At 55.9% G+C, this 22156-nt stretch overlaps 7 protein-coding genes across 7 annotated transcripts; 5 read left to right on the forward strand and 2 right to left on the reverse strand.

Moving 5' to 3' along the window:
• Positions 1 to 998: 998 nt before the first annotated feature.
• Positions 999 to 1431, reverse strand: CHGG_01102 (uncharacterized protein; the record flags this gene model as incomplete). The annotated part of the gene is made up of 2 exons (XM_001220322.1): positions 999 to 1080; positions 1316 to 1431. 2 exons carry the CDS (start codon positions 1429 to 1431, stop codon positions 999 to 1001), a joined length of 198 nt encoding a protein of 65 aa, XP_001220323.1.
• A 2978-nt stretch (positions 1432 to 4409) lies between these two features.
• On the forward strand, positions 4410 to 5222 carry CHGG_01103 (uncharacterized protein; the record flags this gene model as incomplete). Its single annotated transcript, XM_001220323.1, has 2 exons — positions 4410 to 4592; positions 4872 to 5222. 2 exons carry the CDS (start codon positions 4410 to 4412, stop codon positions 5220 to 5222), a joined length of 534 nt encoding a protein of 177 aa, XP_001220324.1.
• Positions 5223 to 7865: 2643 nt separating this feature from the next.
• On the forward strand, positions 7866 to 8597 carry CHGG_01104 (uncharacterized protein; the record flags this gene model as incomplete). Its single annotated transcript, XM_001220324.1, has 1 exon — positions 7866 to 8597. One exon carries the CDS (start codon positions 7866 to 7868, stop codon positions 8595 to 8597), a length of 732 nt encoding a protein of 243 aa, XP_001220325.1.
• Positions 8598 to 9666: 1069 nt separating this feature from the next.
• CHGG_01105 (uncharacterized protein) lies at positions 9667 to 10836 on the forward strand (the record flags this gene model as incomplete). The annotated part of the gene is made up of 3 exons (XM_001220325.1): positions 9667 to 9745; positions 9865 to 10424; positions 10483 to 10836. The coding sequence occupies 3 exons, from the start codon at positions 9667 to 9669 to the stop codon at positions 10834 to 10836; spliced, it is 993 nt and encodes a 330-aa protein (XP_001220326.1).
• Positions 10837 to 12747: 1911 nt separating this feature from the next.
• CHGG_01106 (uncharacterized protein) lies at positions 12748 to 15857 on the reverse strand (the record flags this gene model as incomplete). The annotated part of the gene is made up of 3 exons (XM_001220326.1): positions 12748 to 14642; positions 15079 to 15210; positions 15635 to 15857. The coding sequence occupies 3 exons, from the start codon at positions 15855 to 15857 to the stop codon at positions 12748 to 12750; spliced, it is 2250 nt and encodes a 749-aa protein (XP_001220327.1).
• Positions 15858 to 17198: 1341 nt separating this feature from the next.
• On the forward strand, positions 17199 to 18810 carry CHGG_01107 (uncharacterized protein; the record flags this gene model as incomplete). The annotated part of the gene is made up of 2 exons (XM_001220327.1): positions 17199 to 17430; positions 17486 to 18810. The coding sequence occupies 2 exons, from the start codon at positions 17199 to 17201 to the stop codon at positions 18808 to 18810; spliced, it is 1557 nt and encodes a 518-aa protein (XP_001220328.1).
• A 1148-nt stretch (positions 18811 to 19958) lies between these two features.
• On the forward strand, positions 19959 to 21554 carry CHGG_01108 (uncharacterized protein; the record flags this gene model as incomplete). The annotated part of the gene is made up of 1 exon (XM_001220328.1): positions 19959 to 21554. One exon carries the CDS (start codon positions 19959 to 19961, stop codon positions 21552 to 21554), a length of 1596 nt encoding a protein of 531 aa, XP_001220329.1.
• Positions 21555 to 22156: the final 602 nt, after the last annotated feature.

Raw genomic sequence — 22156 nt, forward strand, 5'->3', positions numbered from 1 at the left:
CTTGACACCCGTCTCCGAACCTGCAGTGCGAGTTGCGATCCGATGGATGGGCTTCGTCTGATACCGCGGCACGCTGCAGCGAGATCTGGGCAATCGAGACAAGACAAGAGGTCCGTTCTACGGCCCAGACGCGGCGAGACGGGCTCAGGAGGGCTTGAGGCGGGTTTCCAAAATGGACTTAGAGGCAGGCACTGTCTCGGCAGCCCCACTCTCCTTCGCTTGCCCCTCTGTCCCTAATTCCCGAACCCCACAACGCAGGGGAAGAGGCGGCAACGTTTTGCTCCCAGGATGGGATGGAAGTTGCGCAAACAGTACCTCCAACGCCGAGGTGTCTTTGTCGTCAACCGGCAGACAGCAAGCGCTGTTACGGCTTGACTTCTGGCCTTTTTCGCAGTCTAAAGTATGATTTCAAATGGCCAAAATCACACAAGTAACAGGCCTTGCGGGGTGGCTGTCATGCGGTCCCCAGCACAAAGGTCCCACCTCACTCACTAACAGATAGGTTCGGTCTCTGCTCTCTCTCGCACCCAGACCTGGGCCGGATAGTCAAATACTGTCTGAAACAACTCGCCGTTCCAAGGACCTTTGCTAGATTTATCCGGGCCCCGACTCTCGCTTTTAAAGTCCGCGGCCGGGCTAGCAACTCTACCTACCTACCTACCTATCCAAACAACCTCGATTCCTTTAATGTCGGCATCGTTGTTACACCCGCAAGCAACCGCCCATGTCCGTTCTAGAAGAGCGGTTGGATATCCCCTGATTCTCTTCAATCACAATTTGACATAGCACACCAGAAATATCACGCGATCAACTCATCCGTCTTGCTCAATCGTCGTGCCATTCAGCTTGAGGAATCTTTTAACACTAACGGTTCTGCCAACCCGAGACTTTTCGTTAGGGCGGTACGCATGTGGACAAGAGGCGGGTCTCTGCAAGCCAAGTCTCGCCCATGCAAATTCCCCACAGATGCCAAGACCAGCGACCCTTTCCCAAGACTTTCAGAGTTCGAACTCGGAAATGTCGAGTCCCTCCAGGTTCCTGATGGTTAGGGAAAGCATGAGCAGATCTCTCACCCCGTACCTATTCGTAATTCCTCAAGTTACATCTACACAGTATGTGAGGTCTTTTATCAGTGAACGCCCTGCGACATTCGAATGGTTTGTCAACCCACGAAATTGCGGGGAAAGCAACGGCCACTTCCCACGGACCACGACCCCCACGAATTAGCGATGGTCTCATGCAGGGGCTGCGAGAGAAAGGCTCATTGCAGGCGCACAGGAGCCGTCTCGATTTCATGAATGCCGTCCCAACCAACCCTTCCCGTCGCAACATACAATTTGTGAGTATGCAGGAACCCGGGAAGACGCCTACCGACAGACGCACTGTGATATCGCCCGCCAGTGCCGTGAGTTCCTCGACGCAAGCCCACATCTCGGCAAGCCACAGTTCTCGGGTCGAGCGGAAAGGCACATGCAACGCAACAACCCCTAAAGTAACAACAACTTGTCAGTCGAGTTTTCGGAGCAGGCCCGGTCTTGTCGCCTCCTCCGCCGGAGCCGAAATGAGGACGCTATCAAGAGACGGGTTCTCAGTTCTCAAGCCGCCAATGGGGCCGCCGATACTCACCACACGTCGCATCAGGAAACCTGCTCTAAAAAACCCACGCTGGCTTTATAAAGACGAAAGAGCGGTGTGACGGTGGAATCGACATCTCACCTTGGAAATCTTTCCACATTATTCCAAGAAATTGATTCAACGTTACCAGGGATTCCAGGTAGCCCCGAATGCGCTCAACGGGCAGATGTTCGAGGTGATTGGGCCCTTCAAAATATGGGCCTTATGCAAGTCATTGCCAGAGCTCCGCTTTTCTGTTGCGATATTCACTCGCGTGGGCGAAAACAATTTCTACGGCCCATGATTGGGTTGCACGTCGCGGCTAGCCCAGCCCCTGAAATTCCCCCAGCAAAGGTTGCTGAACAGCAAGTCGCGCAGAGAGTCATGGGGTTGGCCGCCCGGCAAGTCATCATCAACCTGGCTTTCACGCTTCTTGACAGACACAGCAAAAAAAGTCAAAAGTCTTTGCTTCCGGCCGCCGAACTCGGTTGCGTGATCCGAAACGTTCCGGGGTGCGGAAAGGTTGGCCAAGAAAACATGGGGGATATGCAGTGATCTTCAGGGTCGAAGACGTCACAGTTTCAAGTGGCTCCGTCCATTGCTGTTTAAAATCCCGGAGCCCGGCTCGGAGGGCAACGGGCCTGCTCCGGGGACCCAAACCCGTGCAACAAGTTGGTCTGGGTCAACGGCGTCCGACCCGCCCGAGAATCAAGACCTTCTATCGTCTGAACTCACCTTGTCGCCAAAAGGTCAGGCCAACCCGCAAGCGGCCCGAAACAGTCTAACAGTCATCATTCGGCAAGAATTGCCTTGACCACCACCGCGACTTCAGCATGAACATGATTCGTAGTCAACAGAGCGGCTCCCTCCCCAGACCTGCGGCACGGAATATTACCGTCCCTTAATGGCGGCCACTGAGGCAACTGTTCACATGAAACGCCGTTAAGGCTAAGCAACCAGCGGCCACGCGACACCACCCTCAGCAACTCCAAACAACCGTGTGCCTCGCCTATCAAGCCGCTTCACCCTATCCCAACACCAAGAAACTCTTCAAGCGCTCCATGGCTACGGGTCACTTGTTTCCACAATGCGAGACCTAGTTCGCTGACCACCGTGCACATGTCCCCTGCGCCTTTGACTTCTATCAGTGCGATATGATCACGCTGACTCGCAAAGGCAGGTGCCGGGACAGGATCGGGGGTCGACAAATCCCTTGCTCTCGGCCCGTCAATGCTTGGTGGCCTGACTCCCCACACTTTAGATCTCGCCGCCGGCGATCTTGTGTAGCCTTCTTTAGACTACAATCATGCATGCATGCAAGGCTCCCCGGCAGCAAATAACGACACAGCAACGTTCCAATGGTAAAACGTAACCTTTTGGTGAGGCTCGGCCGTCGGGGTTGCACAACCTTTGGATGAACAGAGTGGATATTTAGATGCCGTTTGTGCCCTATGTCATTCCGGCAGCTACGTCACACTCTTATTAATGTCAAATTACACAGGACCAGTACAATCGACTCCTTTCATCACCGGGATGGAGAATCAAATGCCGTAGGATAACTACCCAAACAGACCCAAAAGAGAGGAGTAAAGGTTTTTTGCTGCCTGCGATGTGAGCGTTCTGGGGGAGGGAGGCGTCTGAACGGGGCCCGCAGGGGACGGCCAAGTCTCAGGGGCCGTTTCAAAAGGTGCATGCTGACTGGCAAGGGCAATGCAAGCTCTGTAACGATGCTGTCGCGTGTCGTCGCGGTCCGGTTCCTCCTGTCTAGGCTGACAAAAACAAAAACAAATGACAAAGTATGTGAATTCGGTTGGCTCGTGTCTTCGTACTCGTACTGGTTGGTGGTGGTGAGTTGGATGCTGGCTGCATCTCCGGCTTCACCAGCTCCGGCCGCAGCTAGGGCCGCTTGACTATCTCCGTGGGCGTGTACGTCATCCCCTTGCAGGGTCCTGAAAAGTCTGTTGCCGGGTGTTCAGTTGTCGGTGATCTGTATAAACGTAGAGTGATGCTGGCATCGTGAGAGAATGTGCTAGATGGCTGGGCTGCTCGGTTATAAGGGGCGAAGGTTAAGTAAACATCACTTGTGAGCGGGTAACGTAGCTCCGCAAGTGAACCATCTGGCTTGTAGAATAAATCCCGGCAACGATTGGCACTACGGTTTGAGGTGATGGGAAAGAAATGGGTATTGGGAAAGTCGGCATATCGAATGTCGAACCCGCTTTGCATTTGTTCAGAGACTCAAGAGCGTTGAGTGTGACAACCGCCGGACTTGAACCAACTGCGAATCCGGAGTCTTCGACACTCCAAGTCGAGTCTCTTTGCTCCCTTTCAGGAAATTTCATCTCATGCACCATACCATCCGAATGGGCTTATATCTACCGGTTCTGGAAACGGTTTTGGTCCTCACCGTCCCGAGTTACTAAGAATTTCGAATTATGATGGCAGTCACATCTGAGTCACGGCCCCTAAAAGCAGGTGACTTGAAGTAGGTAAGGTAGGAACTATTCAGATGTCGACCAGCTTCGCCCTTTCCGCATAAACCCCAAATCGATCCGAAGGGGGCAAGTGTCAACGGAAGATAGGAGGTGTAAGATTTCGTGAGGGTTAGACGTTCAATATAGACATCATCGATTTACGCAGTTATATGTCTCCAGCCGCCGCACAGGAATACCGACTCCACGCATTTTTAAGTTCCCCGACGGCTTAGTATCATAGCAACACATCTTGCGTGCCTCATTCCATTCAGCAGTCTAGAAGCCGACGCTCATCACCACCCCTTTCTGTCACCTGCCACAATGAGCCGAGACGCGTGTTTGTCTGAGAAGGCAGAGACCATCCTCTGGTCTACCGATGTTTGGGCCGGAGACCCTGACGGCGACATAACGCTCAGTTTCGAGGACGAAGCGTGGAGGGTCAAGAAAGACATCGTCACCGCCCACTTCCCCTGGATTATACCGGCCATGGCCCGAGCAGAGCCGGTAAGCAGAACTTGAGTCCATTCTCACCAGCTGTTACTAAGATAGGGGTAGGGGGAACCCGTCATAGTCTGCCCCCGTACCTCGACGACGACTCGCCCAAGGGTCTTCTCTGCTCTTCTTCAGTTCCTCCACACAAACGGCAAGTCCCCCGACATCAACCCCCCTCCCTACCCCATCACCCAAGCAACGAACTAACCCACCCCGCCTCCCCTTCCCCACCATGCAGAACTCCCGGCCCAACTCTGGGAAGACCACCCCTCCTTCTTCACCTTCGTCGAGATCTACTTCCTCGCCGAACGCTTCCGGCTCGGCAGCCTCAAGCTGGGCATGGCGGCGTGCGTGGAGGAGCTCTCGCGGCACGTGGTAGCGGTGGCGGGCCACCACTGCGCGCACTGCCGGTTCTCGCGCGGCGAGGTCGACTGGGAGGAGAAGCAGCACCTGGCGTCGTTCCTCGACGCCGTGCTCATCGTGGAGTCGCAGCCGTGGAGCGCCAAGATGGTCAAGGCCATGTACGACGCCGGCGACCGCATGAAGGCGCGCTTGTTGAGGTTGCCGGCGTTTCGGTTGTTTGTGGAGGAGTTTCCAGAGGGGATGGGCTTTGCGCAGGCGATTGGGGCGTATAGGTTTTGAGGGAGGGCGGTGGTTTGAGTGAGGGTGTTGGATGTGTAACGGTTAGGGCTATTATGAGGGGGGCGGGGTTATGGGATTGGTTTGGTGTTGAGGTTGGCTTGCTCGGTAGGGCATATCACACTAGGTAGATAGATCTCTTGTCCATCAGTAGCTTGAATCGACAATGGGGTTTGCCTTTGGGGCGTTTTGGACAATTCCAGCCATTGTGGTCGAGGAGGTATTAGTAGATTGTTACAATGCTAGGAAGGATAAATGGTCTTATGTTTGTCTGAAAATCTGCATGCACTCCATCCAACCTCCGTTTTCCGTCTGTTCGTGTCTCGTACATCGTTAAACTATTCGTATATCCCTATCATATATCCATCCCATCATGATATGTTCGTTAAAAAGCCTCCGTTTTATCCAGCGCCTTCGCCCATGAACCTGTGAACCAATTCGCTCAATCATTAATACCTCCCATGCCCCCCGCCATACCCTCTCGCGTGGCCATGCCCATATCCCCCATCGTATTCAGGCTCCCGCCCATACCCACGCCCATGCCCATACCCACACCCGTCATGCCCATACCCACCACCACCACTCCGCCCATAGTCATATTCATAATCGTGCTCCCTCTCCCTCTCCCTCTCCCTCTCCCGCTCATACGGATGCGGATGAGGATGCGGATATTCCGACCACCGATCCTCCACCCTCACACTAATCCTCCTCTCCCCACCATCACCATCACCATCACCACCCACTACCGACGGCGGACTGGGCGCCCTCGGCGCCCTCTCGCGCGGCTCTCTCGCCGGCAAGCCGTCCACGTAGCGAAACGTCTCTGGTTCAGGTCCCGGCACCGGCACGGGAACTCGGACGGGGACTCGGACGGGCACCCGCACGGGCACGGGTATGTAGTGGTCGCGCTCGATCACCACTTCGATGTCGCGGTCGCGGGAATGGGAGCGGGAACGTGAGCGGGAGTAGGAACGTCGGCGCCGGCGGGAGCGGGAGCGGGAGGATTTGCTGCTGCGGCTGCGGCTGGTTTTGTTGTCGGAGGGGTCGACGTCCGACGGCGATGACGTCGATTATGTCGGGGGAGTTGCTGCGTGTGGAGGGGCGGGGAGGGGGAGGGGTGGTGGTGGTGGTTGGACGATGATGGGTGGTGGGGGAGGGGGTGTGGCTGGGCGGAGGATGACGGGTGGGGGAGGGGACGGTGGTGGGACGACGGTGGTTGTTTTGCGGCGGACTTCCCAGATGCCTGGCTGAGGGGGGTCGGCGAGGTAGAGGCGCTTTTTGTGACGGTGTTCGCGCGGATACACTGGGGGTGGGTGGGTTAGGTTGTGGGGGAAGGGGGAAAGAGGAGAGGGGGCGATGGAGGGGGGCTTACTGGTTGGTATAAGGGGTGTGGGCAGTTTCGGGAAAAAGGTTGGTGATGCCGGCTACGTGATACTGAAGTCGTTTGAGACGGAAGAGTCGATATCGCAGATCAGCTTTTGATGATGGTTCCGGGGTTACGGAGTGGAGATGGGATGACCCCTAAAAGAAACTGGGTGGGAACGGAGTGAATATGTACTATATTTGTATGCGGACGGATGGGATAGTGAAAGTACCGATCTCTTGCCTGCATCACCTGGGTATTCCAAAGCCTTTGCGGTATTCCCTGCGGTTGGACTGAGACATGTTGATGGTCAGATGCAAAGGCTTGGGGCAGAAGCGAGCGTGCCCTATGACGTCGTTGATGCACTTGGCAGCCCTGCTTTTGTCAGAGCCCTGTCGAATCACCTGCAGCACCCCTGTGACGCAAGTATTTTTGGTGGGGCAAGAATCGAGATTGCTGAGATTGCTCAAGGAGTTCTAGACCTCCCATCATGGTTTTGAAAAACCTAGACTCCGCTTGGCCGTAAAAGAAGAGAGCACCAGAAGGTACTTAGCATATTTACTGGTAAAAAAAATGCGGTAACGGTCATGGTATTACGCAAAACGCACGTTTTCCTCGGAGCGCGGGATGATATGATAAGCTGCGGTCCAGCATTTGCACATCAATGAATGTACCAAATACAGAAAAGTACATGGGCACCCCACGCCCAGTGATTCACGCCGTGGGGTTGCTTGCGCCTGCGCCTGTCATCCCAGATCCGAGGTCCCAGATCCCCGGTGCTTCAAGAAGCCAGCATTTCTTCCACAAAATTGCTTCTTCATGAATCGACCCGCCTGTCTTCTGTCCTACGTTATTGATATTGGTCCTAGTCCCACTTGCGCTTCTCGCATCCGAGGGCTTGGCTCGCAAGCACTGGAGCTGAATTGGCCGTTATCGGCCCGCACCCAGAACTGCGCGCACACTCCCGCTCAATTGTACTTTCCCGCACAGTACTCGGGTTCAGTCTTTCAGACTGCTCAACCTGCCATTTCAGATGCTACATGCCTGTCTAGTCGATACTGGGAAGGTCCGCATTCATAGAATACCTAAAGCAAAGTGTGTCCATCAGAGCACTCGACAACCATTACTGTCTCCCCTACGATACTCTGCAAGTATTCCTAGAAAGGCGACTAGCCTCACGCCACTTTGCGCCGATTCTTCACCCTGGTCCTACGCCCCGTCAGCCTTCTCTGTCAACCTCCTGATTGACTCTGCCCGTGTCGACCACTTCGACGCCAGACACAATGGTTAACAAACATGCGCCTGGTACGACCCAGGCCGTCAGGACGAAAGCCAGCATCGCCAACCTCCCATATGAGCTCCAAGTCGCCATCTTCGAGGCTGCCATGGAACCCCAAGTCATCTTTATGGATATCCACAACGGGTCCCTGACCTTCACGCCCCCCGCGGACAGGACCATTGGCCAGGCCTGCCAGCTCTCGCGAGAGATCTATCTTAAAGGCAAGACGCTCCGCCAGCTCGGCAACCACCACGTCTGGGTCAACAGCGACAGCGACATCTTCTACCTGCGCAGCGACGACCCGATCCCGCGCTCGCACCGGCCCGCCGAGCGCTGGGAATCGACGCCGGCGCTCAAGGAGCCCTTCTACCTGCGCGTGGTGCGCCACGTCGGCGTCGACCTGCAGTACCTGGGCGAGCACCCACGGCACGACGCCATGATCCGCATCTGGTCGCTCTTCCCGCACCTGTGCGGCCTGCACGTGCTCGTGCCTAAGGGCCCGCCCCAGACCCCGGCCCTGCGCGCCGGCCCGGAGGGCCTGGTGCTGTCCGACATCCCCATCGCCCACATCGTCGCCGCCCCCAAGCACGACAACGAGCTCTGGCTCGCCGTCCGCTACCAGGTCAAGAAAGGTCTGCGCCAGGATCCTGTCCGTCGAGAACGGCTGGCAGGGCCGCCACATCCCCGAGGTCTATGGGCACTTGACCAGTCTGCGCCCTGGTCATGGGCGGACTGACGGCCCTGGCACAGCTGACTAGAAGAGCTCTTCGTCGCCGCCTGCTGCGCAGACGGGCGGTGTTGGGGCTGTTGGTCAGGCGATGATGGAGAAGGAAGAGAGAAGTAGAGAGGAAGAGACAAGAAGAGAGGAAGAGAGAAGAAGAAAGGAAGATGAGAGAAAGCGGTTGATATTGGAGATATTGGCCCGGTATGCATGATGAACAAGCGGGACGGGGGATGAGGGATGAAGTCACTGGTATCTCCGGCGTCGGTCGTTGTTAGCGGTGCTTTTTTCGTATGTTTGCCTTTTGAGTTGTTGTGAAGAAGGAGGCTCGGCGCCGGCTATGCATCCCTGTTTTTCTTGTCGGGTTGTGGTTTTTTGGATTATAGGGTCGGCGTAACGTGGCATCGGGATTCGCGGGAAGGGCATCAACATTTGGCGCGGATGGGTTTAGACCAAGTGCATTAGAGATACCTGGTAGAAGTGCAGCGAGTATAATATCAGAACAACACTCAATACAAAGCGCATCATCTTAGAGCAACGGCCGCAGCCTACGAGATACAGTAGGGTGTCTCGGAGTATCTCACTCAACAAGAGACACCATGGCTGGGGGTAACCAAGTCGGTTCTTTTCATTCTTTGCCCGAAAGTCGTGACCTTTTTGGTCTGATCGTAGCTAACTACGTCTATTGAGATATGAACTATTGATGGATTCGTCTTGATCTACTCAACACAAACGGGTGCTCGCTCCATCTGGCGTGATTATCCCATCATCCCGCCATGGATATAACAACTAGAATTGGACTTCACAAATTCCTGTTCATGCTGAGGGTGTTACCCTGGTTCGAAGCTCTGAGGTTGAGTGTCTCTAGGTTGCTAAGTTGTCTGGCTGTGCTTGGATTCAAGATCCCTCTGGTCAGAACGGCGCCATTTGCCGCTAGCTGAAAAGGGAATAGCCCCGGTTTCTCCGGTGCCTTCGGCGATGCCCCACCTGTGGTCTTTCTGGCTTGCTGAGCGTTCCTGCAGCTGCCTCAGGGCCGAGCTTCGAATTCCTTCTCTTGGACACTTTTTCAAGCACGTCGCCCAACATGTCGAAAACGGTCAGCATCTTGTCGCCTTCGCAGCTCACCGGGCTGCTACAAAGCTCCAAGCTCGTGGTGGCAGACTGTGAGTCCTGCCGCGCCTCAGATCCCTTCTAATTTACCCCGCCATGGCGCCTGCCTTGTAGCATCGCCCATGCCTAATCCGCAATCCAGAGCGCAGCTGACTCCCGTTTTGTATCATAGTCTACGCCGACTGGTGTGCCCCCTGCAAACAAGTCGCTCCTGTGTTCGAACAGCTCTCGGCCGCTCTGTCACGCCCAAACCTTGTGACCTTTGTCAAGATCGATACCGACCAGCAAAAAGAGGTCGCACAGGCCTACCGAGTTACCTCTCTACCCACCTTCATCATCTTCCGCAATGGCAAGGTCGCCGACAAAGTCCAGGGCGCTGATCCCATGAAGCTCCAGTCAGTGGTCAAAAAACTTAGTGAGGAAGTCCAAAACATGGGCAGCGGGGACGGTGAGGCGAGCGGCAGCGGGAGCGGCAGCGGCGGCAGCAACTGGCGGGGTGCCGGGCTACCCCGCGGCTACACCGACATCACGAGCCAAATCGAGCTGCGGTACTGTGAGCTGCTCAACGTCGACCCGGATGCCGGGGGCGTGCGGGTGCTGTTTGACACGGCTAAGCCCAGCGCGCTGTCGGGAGGGAAAAGCGCGACCAAAGACTGGGTCGAGAGCGACACAGACGAGCAGTTGTTGCTCTTCATGCCCTTCCAGGCGATGCTCAAGCTGCACACACTTCAGGTGAGCTGTGACTGTTTTACCATGGCTTGGCTTGATGGCCTGCTAAACGCTCGATTAGATTACATCACTACCGCCCAGCGACGACGATGACGAAGAAGATGCCCCCCTGAGGCCGCGAACCATCAAGCTGTTCACCAATAAGCCGCACAACCTGGGATTTGACGAGGCAGAGGATCTGAGTGCGACCCAAGAATTTGAGCTCTCTGAGGAGGACTGGAACGACGAGGGTACCGCAAACATTCCCCTGAGGTTTGTCAAGTTCCAGAACATCACGAGCCTGGTGCTGTTCGTTGTGAACGGTGATGGCGATGGCGAAAAGACTAGGGTGGACCGGCTGCGGCTTATTGGAGAGACCGGGGAGAAGAGAGAGATGGGCAAGCTCGAGAAGATCGGCGATGAGCCGGGCGAGTAGGCGGGCGCAGACCAAACTGGCCGCCTGCAAGCTGCGTCGAGTTCATGAGTGATGACTTTGGGGTATAGAAGCAGACATGGCATTAATGGGGGAACAATTTATATGCCTAAGACTGACGTCCCGGGATGCATCCAGTCCGCGTTGTTGACCCGTTGACCCAGCAGCTGATTGCTGGGCATGATCTCGTGAATACGCAGGACGCGAAGCCTCACACCCATGCGATCTTTCGTAGATAAGCAGCGCTATTCTAGAAATCGCGCGAGACGGCCACAATATCCGCAATACGTCACGAACGAACCACGAAGTCTTTCCGATGTCTCAGGCTCAGAAGGGAATCCGGGAGACGGTGTGCTGTCAAAGCCAATTGACTGAAAACAGACAGCAGCCGCATCCTCAACTAGGTAGCTGCTCATTTCCGTGTCACCCAGAGGCGATCCCCGGCAAACGATAATCAACCAGAAAGCCCAGCAAGCTGAAACCAGCAGCTCTCTGGCCGCATCAACAAGGAAAATAATGTCCAGCCTCAACGTCACCACCCAGTCCCTGGAGGGATTGATCTCGATGGATTGGACTGACGAGGAGGCCGGCCTGCAATATGATCGCTCTGTTCCACAACTGACACAACGAATACCATGGAGGTTCCGAAAAGGAACGGGAATCGAAGCAACCGGGGATGGTCAAATTTACTGATGTGGAAGCCGCACACCAACAGAAGGAGACAAACAAGTGGACGGGTTCGACCAACGAAGGCTTTATACCCCCAGAGGCTCCAAGAATTTTTTCTCGGTGGGCCCGGAAAAACTCATTCCGGTTGCCCCCACTTACCCCACCACCCCCACTCACCCCACCACCCCCACTGCACCCGACTTTCGCAACTAACTGCAAGGACTGGGGATCATCAACATCAACTTACACGGTTCTGTGGATAGCACCCAAAACTTAATCTAAGAGATTATACGATTTGGTAACAGACGCAGATTTATCTGGGGTGGTTGTAAAGATGCTACGACTAATTCTACTACGCAAGAGTCAGGATTTGGTTTCCAGTGCAGTCAAGCTGAGCCCGTATGCCAACCCCCGGCCAACGACTCGGGGAGAATGGGAGGTCAAGTAGACAAGCGGGGGGGAAAGGCGTAATAGGAGGATAAAAGAGTAGAATGCAGCAACGGAAAAATTCATGCCTCCCTTCGCTATCGTCGAATGCGATTTCTCAACCTAACTCCTCACTTCATTGGTAAGAGCGTCGAAGCTGGAGTCAACTCCAGTCATTGACTTGTCAACTCAGGGGAGTTTTATCAGCTCACTGGCACTCAAATACGGCTGATTGCCAGAAGGACTCAAACCCGACATCTGGGCGACTACATGAGATACTAGCAACGTGAATCATAGTGACATATTCTATCTCAAACATTACTTATAAGAGAGGGGCGCTCTCCCTAGCAATCATGTACTTTACCTTCCCATTTGAGAGCTGGAACTAATAAAAAAATGGTAGGACAAAGCGCAGCTTCGGGTACTTGGTGCCAAGTCATTCGGAACGTATTGTTTAGTTATGCTATCGGTTGATCTAGTCTTAGGTTCGCCAGTAAGCCCCATTTCTTAGATCAGATGGAGGTGCCCCTGAGAATACACAGCAGGCGCTTATCTTGTCCATTCATTTCGCCTTAACGTCACCAGGAAATGTTCTAGTTTAGTTCAAGCCAAAGTTCATCAGAAAGATGCCGAGTTTCTGGGCTTTCCATGGGCCCAGCTAAATGATAGATACTATAACGACTGATAATCACACAAGGGATCGGAATAGAGGCAAAGCGAAGGATATGTAGAACACTTCCTACAGTAGCAACAGGGGCCACCTAGGCACCCACCCAAGGCAATGTATCTAGGCCGGGGCTACGTAAATGTACCGATCCCTTAGTATATGTGAGAGAGCGAAGACCATGTCCAGAGGCTCTCCTGCGGTTCCTGAGTCACGGCCTGGACACGCTCATACCTCTCTCCCATGATAGATTGCTCGGCACGTCTTTTAAGCTCTTCTCCTTTGGAGGCGAGCCAGTCCTCCCCCCCTTCCTCGTCTCTCTTCTGCCGCGCCCAGCTTGTCCATCTCAGGGGCCAGACCAGCTCGGCATAAAACCGTGCCAAGCCGCCCCCCGCCGGGTCCAGGCGCCGCACAGGGAGCAGGATTAAGTTGTAGAGCGCCAGGACTTCTTTCCCCTGGGCTCGTGTCATTCCCCAGCTCCCTGTGGGTCGGTCTTCGTCGTTGAACGCCATGACCAAACGCAGGGTTAGTCCTGGGAGGTTGAGCTCCTGCTTGGCCCAATCGAGGGTCTCGGGCCAGTCCAGCAGCGCGGGATGTCCGTCTCGTGGCCTACTCAGATGGTTGAAGGGGGCAAACACCAGCTCGAGGAAGCGGATGTATCTAAGGCAGTGGAGGGGGACAACGTGCCGTAAAAACCGGCTCACCGCGAAGACAGGGTGTGGGTAATCGCCCGGTGCCCAAGGCGTATAGGGGTTTTTATACGGGGCTTCGATGACGACTACGCGGTTTTGGCTGTAAAAGACGCGGTTCGCCTCTGAGTAGAGAGACCGGCAGACGAGGAACAAAGGGGTTGGCGGCTCCCAACATCTGCATCGGGAGGAAACGGCAGCGTGCTGGCGGCGGCAGAAACAGCCGTTAGATGGAATTGGCCACGGCGTTTCCCAACATAGGAGAAACTGACACCCGTAGTGGAACTCGGGCGGGCAACGGCGCATCATTCTATAGCATGGGGGCCTCGATATGTGATACCCCTGCGATTTCCTACTCCACAAAACCTCTTTGTGGGGAGTGACGAGATCGGTATACTCGAGGATACGAAGCTGTAACTCGCGCGGGAGGTTGGTCAAACGAGGGGTAACAGAGACTGAAGACGCCGCCGCCGAGTGATTGGGGAATTGGATACCGCGGGCGCGTAAAACAGCATCCTGGGCGAGCTGCTGAAGCCGGGGCTCGCGGACACCGCAGAGCCGGATGTGGCAGTTTTTAAGCCGCGGCAACAAATGGAGGCTGTCCAGCACGACTTTGGCCGTTTCGACGCCCGCGTAGTGCACATCACAGACCAAGGTCAGTTCCAGTTGTCCAGGGATAATGTGCGCCGCTAGATAGGCGACGGTCGCGTGCCACTCTGCAAAAAGAGTCTCGGCAGCCAAATCTGATTTGTCGAGAGGAATGTCGTGGTCGTACACATGTTCGACGATGCCGCATGGTGCGGCCGACTTGGTCGTGCCGCCGCCGCAGCATGCGCCGCTGGCTTGCTCGGTTTCCTGTTCGTGGCAGGAAGTCTGGTTGAGTATGATCTTGAGGTCGGCCAGGTGGGCCAAGATGCGAGGGGTCAGAGCACGCAGGGGGGCAAGGGACCGCCAGGGTTGGTAACGGACCATGAACCGGTTTGCTGAGTATAGCAAGGCTGATGCTTCAGCGTAGATGGTTCGACAGGAGAGCAGCAAGCCATAGAATGTACTAAATCCCTCAGCCTTCGTCCTCTGCGCCTCGACAGCCGACTCGCCTAGGTTGTAGAGCCCGGGCCATCTCTCGGAATAATACTGTCTGTACGCTATCTCGCTGTGCAGGTAGATGCGGCGTCGCGTGTCGGGAGTGAGGCGTAAGATGCCGGGAAGGCGGTTGATGTCACGATCGGCTGCCATAGATTCTTGTGTAGCTATTCTCTGAGTTGTGACCCGTTGCTTAGGTTGTTGAACGTCGTTGGGCCGCTGTGGCTCGATATATCGGGGGTTGTTAGGAAGATGCGCCGCTGCGGGCTCCGCCCGGTCTTAAGACATGGTTGGTTCGTGACAAAATAGGTCTTTAATGTGATCAAGATCTAACTGCAAGCTAAGCTTGCTTGTGAGAGAATGAGCAATACGTCAACAGAGATCCAGGGGCATTGCAAAGATTCCTCAATTCTATTCGTGACGACCTATAGATGGTCACTGTCACTGGCTCGGGCTGATATTCTGGTAATCGGTCACGTTGATAATTACCCGACTATGACCGGCTACGATGAAAACGCCGAGTAGACGGGAAGGGAAGTTGTTGAGGGGTCAAGCCGCATTGGTAGGATGATCTTTGAGAGGGAATAATTGATAACTGGAGGATATTTCGGGTAAGAACCCTTGAATAATTGGGAAAGGAACAACCTCGGGCTTGATGAACTCTTTCTGGTGATGGCAGGGTCCAAGCCCTTGCGAGGTACCAAGTACCCGGACCTGGCCGTGACTGAGCCCGCACCTCTGCCAAATTCGGCGACCACACCAGCAGGTCGGCAGTCCTCGTGCCCTTTGCCCCCCTCCAAAGCGAAACAATCTGCTGGAACCACGAATATTCGAAGTGACCGGGTGCTTCGTCATTTGTTTTGTGTCCGCAGTTGTTGTCTCTTTCATGCTTGTTTCTCCCTCCTTCTACCCTTACATTTCTTTACTTTATCCCGCTTTATCTCTACGCGGAATGTCTGATCTGCTGCAATGACCGCCAGTTCTTGAACCGGCAACTCTCCAACAAGTCGAGAATGATCAGCCCACGTTTTGTTTCGAGTTTCTCTCTTTCTGTCTGGGATCAAGGCACTTGGAGGGTCCTTCGGCGATCCGTCTCAAAATTCCCCTATCACCTGGGGCCTGTGAGACCTCACGTTTTGCATCCATGCTTGGGTAGTATTGCTCCGAGTCTCCCCCACATTCTTCCGCCTCACATGTCACTTGGTCTGTACATGCTGCGACAGCGTATTGGTTATCGCCGCAGCGTTGGTCCTTGCTCTCTCTCACACACACGCTCGCATCTCGGAGGCGTACTTATTACCTACGCTTGGCTGATACTGAACCACAGATTGGGGGCCGTCAGCCCCCCAGCAGTTCTCGCCAAACTCGCCAACTCGCCTATCGAGGCCTGGACCTGGGCTCCCCCGCGAGCCGCTAGCACGCTTGGTCCCGATCACGAAATCCGGCGCACAAACCCGATTGCAACAACTCGCTTGTCGACGGCACGTAACCATGGATCCCAGATCGGTAAGCCTGAAAAACTAATGAATTGGGTCGCTGCAGGAATAAAACGTGGCCCCTATATACTAAGAATAGCTCTCCGGAACCCACCGCCACGCACCCTCCCCTTGTTCTGCAGAGTCCCTTCCACCGACCTCACTGACCTCCTGTCTGTTTCGGCCTGCCTATTCGACACAATGCGCCCAAAGGACCCCCAATCTGTTCGCCATCCCGCTCACCGTAACCCGCGGGCCCAGCTGACGGACAGCTCCCGCAGCGGTTGGGCCTCGGCGCTGCCAGCTCCCTCCACAGCGCGCAACGTCGTCAGGCCTCCGCAGCCTCCCGCAGAGCCATACGAAATGACATGACCATGACCAAGCCTGCCATCGTCCAGCGGTCGGTAGCGTCGGATGGGCCGTGGCTCCTTTTTCCCACTCTGGCCTAAGAAGGAACCGGCCAGTCCCGGGTGTGGAATTTCTTCTTGTGGAAGGTTTGGCACTTTCCCATCTCATCTGCTGCTCCCCTAGCTATAGCGAAGGAGGGGAGGGGTACACCTTCCATGTCCAAGCAAGCGTGCGCACGCATGGTAGTTCTTGGAAATACCGCCTTGGACCCCCTTAACCCGTTTCCGATATGTCGCTCGGCTCGCTCCCGAGCGCGGCGCTTTGTCTAGGCTCTCCTAGAACCGAGCAGCGTCGGATTGTCTGTTTGCTTTTGTCAAACGACTGTCAAGTGACGAGAGCTGAACCCGCAGCAGGCCCCAAAAGTTGGTGGCGCCCAAACACCATTCGCTTTCTGGATTCTCCTCAACTTCCTTTCTCTCTTTTTGGGCTTTGAACCTGCGAGAACACATGACGTGTTACCACGCCCTGTGCCGCGGTCTGTAATATTGCCACACGCCGTTTCTTACTGCTGCGTCTTAATCAGCTTGGATCCCAAAGAAAGTGTGAGGCTTGCTCCCCACCATCGTTTTTGGTCAGCTCTTCATAAGCTGCTTCTCTGCCGTACAGACTCGCCCAAGATATCAGACACCAGCCGAGCCCTGGATCCCAACCCCCAATTCAGAGTTGCCGAGCTTAACCCCGCCGCCATCTGGGTGGACTGCCGGCATCATAACTCCCGCCAACTATTTTTTTTCGTGGCTTGTCGTTGGGAGGCGGCTCAAATTGAAGTGCGGAGAGTTTAGACGTGGCTACTGATCCAAGAGGCTGGGCCGGGTATATTCTCAAGAGTGGGATATCACGGGAAGAAGGGCTGCCTGGCTAAAGGGACCGGGTTAACAACGGAACGTACGATATATCTCGGTCGCAAAACTCGATTTCTCGGACAGGTGGATCAGCTCGACACCAGAGACCATGCATCATGACCAGTTGTTCCCGCGATGCTGCCCCATGCAAACGCCGGACCGGTTTGGGAGGTTTCAACGGCTCCCCCCTGAGATCCGGAACATGATCTGGGAGCTCGCGTTGCCGGAGCCAAGGGTGTACGAGGTCTTGGATGCGCCCAATGCGAAGCAGAAAACACCAGCTCAAGAAGGGCTCATGTTTGCGAACATGCACCCCGGAACCTCCGCCAGCGCTCGCAGCCGTGTGTCGAGAAAGTCGGTACTTTGTCATACACCATTACAAGCCCCTGACACTAGGCAAGACGACCAAATTCGTCGACATTTCGCGGGACATCCTGCTTTTGGAGCCGTACCTACTCGTCAAGCGGCTACACCGGGCATTGCACTTTATGAGCCAGATCCCACTGGTACGCGAAAACGCCACCCGCCTCGCGCTCGGGACGTCATACGGCATCTACCCGGGCATCTTCCACCCTGTTCTGGGCCGGAAGGTGTCCAAGAACAACATGGGAAAGCTGCTGGCGAGCCTTGCCAAGTTCCCGCGACTTCGGACGCTCATTTTCGTGGTCCACCAAGAATTCCAGTTCGAATTTGATTTTCGGTTTCCGGGGACGTTGACACCGATGCCCTTAGCTCCGATGGCTGGGTCAATCCATGCCGGGCTTGGGCCTTTATGCAGACCTACGCTAGAACCCATCGTCCACCCTTCACCGACCGTTAGCAGTGGCCCCCCCTTGTCCAACTGCCCTCCCAAATGCCCGATCCCGGCAACCCTAACGACAATACGAAATGGGCTACCCTCTCCTGCGAACAGCGCAACAACCTCCCCCGTACCACCGCCTTACCTGCCATTCTCATCATTCTCAGCTCCCTCACAACAACAATCACCGCCGCCGCCACCGCCACTACCTTTGCAGATACAACCGCCGCATATACAACAACAGCAACACTACCATCAACAACCGCACGCCACCCCCATCGCGACTACAACCGCAGCCTCAACCTCGGCCCTTGCCCCGGCGCCGCGACCACAGCAACAGCAGGTACACCAGGCGTACCGGTTTAAGTTCGATATCGAGGCTAACATCAACTCGCCGCCGCGCCGGCCCCACTCCAACGAGTTTCTCTACTACCCGTTGCCCGACACGCGGGCGCAGGAGCGTGACGAGTTTGACGAGTATGAATGTTATGTTAACGGGGGACGGGGGACGTCTTCTGCGGAGCCGGGATTGGGGTTAGGGGGTAGGTGGGAGCGCTCAACTGTTGCGAACGTAGGCGTTGCGAGTGGAGACGCTAGCGATGGGGAGGATGAGGGCGAGTGGTGCGATCCGTGGCCGACAAATGATGACTGGCGGCGGTTTAGACGGCGCTGGGTCAGGGGCATGGTGGCGGCTTGTTTGCCGGCTGCGGGTGCTGGGGAAGGGGGTTGGGATGGGCGTGCTGGGGAGGAGGGGGGTATGGTTCGGAGTGCGGCTGGGAGGATATGTGTTGGTGCTGGGGGGTGGAGTGGAAAAGGGCCTGCGGGTAAAGGGGGCGAGGAGAGGATTTGTTTGCCCAAGTGGAAGCTGGAAGGGGCGAGCTTGCTTTGGAGGTACACGCGGGGTGTTGGGGGCGTTCAGTAGGTAGGTCGGTTTTTTGGCTGTGGTTCATGGCATGGCGCGATCAAGGCACGGTCACTTCTGGCTTATGGTTTGTGGGCACGGACAAAAAGGGGTGAAAAAGCCTGTCATTCTTGTTGGGCATGGACGACGTGTTGGGAAAAGCGGGCTGGTTTTTGGAAGATACCCTCACTCGTTGATAATAGACTCCTGAACCTCTTTCCTTCTCTCCCCCTCTCTAATCGCTGAAGTCATTTGGGTTGGTACGGTATTCACGGCAAGGTTTGGCTGATGCCCACGCCCATGCCCTTCTGTTGGCGGCTGACTACCCCGCTGTGATGGTGTAACGACCACACGGCCATATTCTAGAAAACACCCCTCTAACACGGGCACGCGGCGAAAGTGCGGTGCATGTGTGACAACTTCGATCAACTCAAGTGGATTGCCACGTTATGGCGCGGTGAGGTTTCCTGGGCCAGCGTCACCTGGCCATGACACGGGAGGTAGTACCACTTATGTGCACTGGCCCTCTTGCTTGATACAGGAAGGGTCCTCTTTGAAGGGAATGCGAGGGCAGAACCGATGAGAAGGGCGTGCAGCAGAGTAGCCTGTGGCACCCTCGAGCAGGAAATAAATGCTGACCATCCATCACAGGAACTCTCCGATGCTGCCTTCCAGATGCGGCAGTTGGAGGCCGGGGTAGCACACAACCGATGAACGATGCAACGCTGTTTGATACGCCCTTTCGGGAATGCATTGGAGGTACTGTATATACGAATACTGCACATGTACGAATATGCAAAAGTGTCGGGTTTGAAGTCATTGGGCACGTCAAACCAGCTCCTCGATCTCGATGGCCGATGACAAAAGAAAAATGAGATGAACCAGCATTCACTCGCTCGGTTGACGGCTTCCCGAGACCGTGCCCCTAGGAAGATCTTCCCCTAGGTCCCACCGTCCCACTGATGACTGGCCAATTGCGCCACTGTTCATCCAAAGGCAACGCCAGCGCGCTGCCTGCCACGCCGATTCTGCTTTAAGCACTGGCACTGTCAACACGCAACATAAGTACCTCTAAGATACATGAGCCAAGAGCATGTCTTAACTACAATGCTTGCTGAAGAGAACCTTACGATTCCTATTTCTCTTACTTCTTCATTACAACACGCAAAATGAGGGACGGCGCCGACGACGGCGCCGACGGCGTCAATGGCTTCTACGGCATCGACACGGTGACCGAACAGACACCTCTCTTGGCTACTGGAGATATCGCCCCGAATAACGAGGCCGTTGAGCAAAGCCAAGACGAAGACCATCAAGGCAACAATGTCGACGACAAGCCGTTACCCGTATGGCAGATCGTCGCCCTCTGCTACGCGCGCTGGGTCGAGCCCATCGCCTTCTTCTGCATCTTTCCCTACATCAACCAGATGGCCCAGGAGAACGGCCAGCTCGCCGATGCCGACGTGGGCTTCTACAGCGGCCTGATCGAGTCGCTCTTCTCGCTCACCCAAATGGTGGTCATGATCACGTGGGGAAAGGCCTCGGACCGCTTCGGCCGCAAGCCCGTGTTGGTTTTCTCGCTGGCTGGTGTGTCGTGCACCACGGCCCTCTTCGGGATGGCCACGACCATCTGGCAGATGATCCTCTTCCGCTGCCTCGCCGGCGTCTTCGCGGGCACCATCGTTACCATTCGCACCATGATCTCGGAGCACAGCACCTCCAAGACACAGGCCCGCGCCTTCAGCTGGTTCGCCTTTACCGGCAACATAGGCATCTTGTTCGGGCCGCTCATCGGCGGTGCCCTCGCCGACCCGGCACGGCAGTACCCCGGCCTATTCGGCAACGTTTCCTTCTTTATCAACTACCCATACGCGCTGCCGAGCTTGGTCGTGGGAGTCATCGGCCTCTCAGCCGTGGCAGTTACTGCCATCTGCGTCGAGGAGACCCTCGTCAAGCCCACCGCGGCCGACCGCAGCAGCCACGGCGAAGAATCCGTCGCCCCCAAGCCCACGTATACTACCCGGGACCTCTTCGAAGTCCCCGGTGTGCGTATTGTTCTCTACACTTACGGGCACATCATGCTCCTAGCCTACTCCTACACATCCATCGTCCCCGTCTTCTGGTTTACCAAGATCAGCCTCGGCGGCTGGGGCTTCACGTCACTACAGATCTCCCTTATGATGGGACTCAACGGCCTCTCCCAGGCGATCTGGATCCTGCTCGTGTTCCCGCCGCTGCACCGGCGCATCGGCACCAACGGCGTCCTCCGGGTTTGCGCCATCGCCTACCCGCTCTTTTTCGCCATGGCGCCCTTCTTCAACCTCCTCCTGCGGGCCGACACCCCCGCGACCACGAAGGCGTTCTGGATCCTCGCCCCGCCCCTGCTGGCCTTCGGCTCCGGCATCAGCATGTGCTTCACCGCCATCCAGCTCGCTCTCAACGACGTCTCGCCCAGCCCGGCCACGCTGGGCACCCTCAACGCACTCGCCCTGTCCATCGTCAGCGGCGTCAGAGCCTTCTCGCCCGCCGCCTTCTCGGGCCTGTTCGCCGTTGGCGCGCGCACCCAGTTGTTGTGGGGGTATGCCATCTGGGTGCTGATGGTGGCCATCGGCCTCGGGTTTACCGTGGTGAGCCGGTTCATGCCGGACTATGACGAGTTGAAGAAACAGCGGGCAAGGGAGGGTGACGGGGTGAGGTACTCGGCAGACGTGGGGGTGGAAAGAGCATCGAGATTTGCAAGTTTCTTTGCATTTTTCAGTCGGTGATTTAGAGGGTTGTTATAGAAGATACCCTAGTTAGAAGCAAGTTAGAAACGGTGCTGCCCTCGAAGTCGGCACCCCAACAGCGAAGAGTCAATAATACCAGCTTGACACACTCAGGAAGGATGCCCTCGGATGCCCACTCCGACTGATCGGATACTCGGGTTATGAGATACCAAAAGAGCTGCCGAGAACGAGACCCCTGTGCGTTTCCACCCGTTCCATTCGACCCCCGGCTGCAGAGAACCCCCGCCCAGCCTTCCATTGACCCCTGACCCGAGCAGGGGTCCCTCCCAGCTCCGAGACGACTTTCTGTCCCCAGCCTCATGAATTTCGGGGCGGTGTGCTGGGGGGCGGTTCAGCCACTGGACTGCTTGAACCGTCTCCCTTGGTTTGTCGCATTGTGCACATTCAGCACATCCAGGGCCTCGTCTGGCCAGTTCTTTCAGTGTGGAGAGAGCACGCTGTCAATTCTAAGCGTCATCTCGCATCAATTGCTCCGTGAGCGCCTTCCACCCACGCTTGCCAGATAGCAGGCTACGGCCACCTCGGAGCCCAATCGCAACTTAAAGTAACCGCTCACTCTGACGGACCTGGTTGAAACCCTG

This window comes from Chaetomium globosum, genomic scaffold, assembly GCF_000143365.1.
Source record: "Chaetomium globosum CBS 148.51 scaffold_1 genomic scaffold, whole genome shotgun sequence".
Classification (NCBI taxonomy): Eukaryota; Fungi; Ascomycota; class Sordariomycetes; order Sordariales; family Chaetomiaceae; genus Chaetomium; species Chaetomium globosum.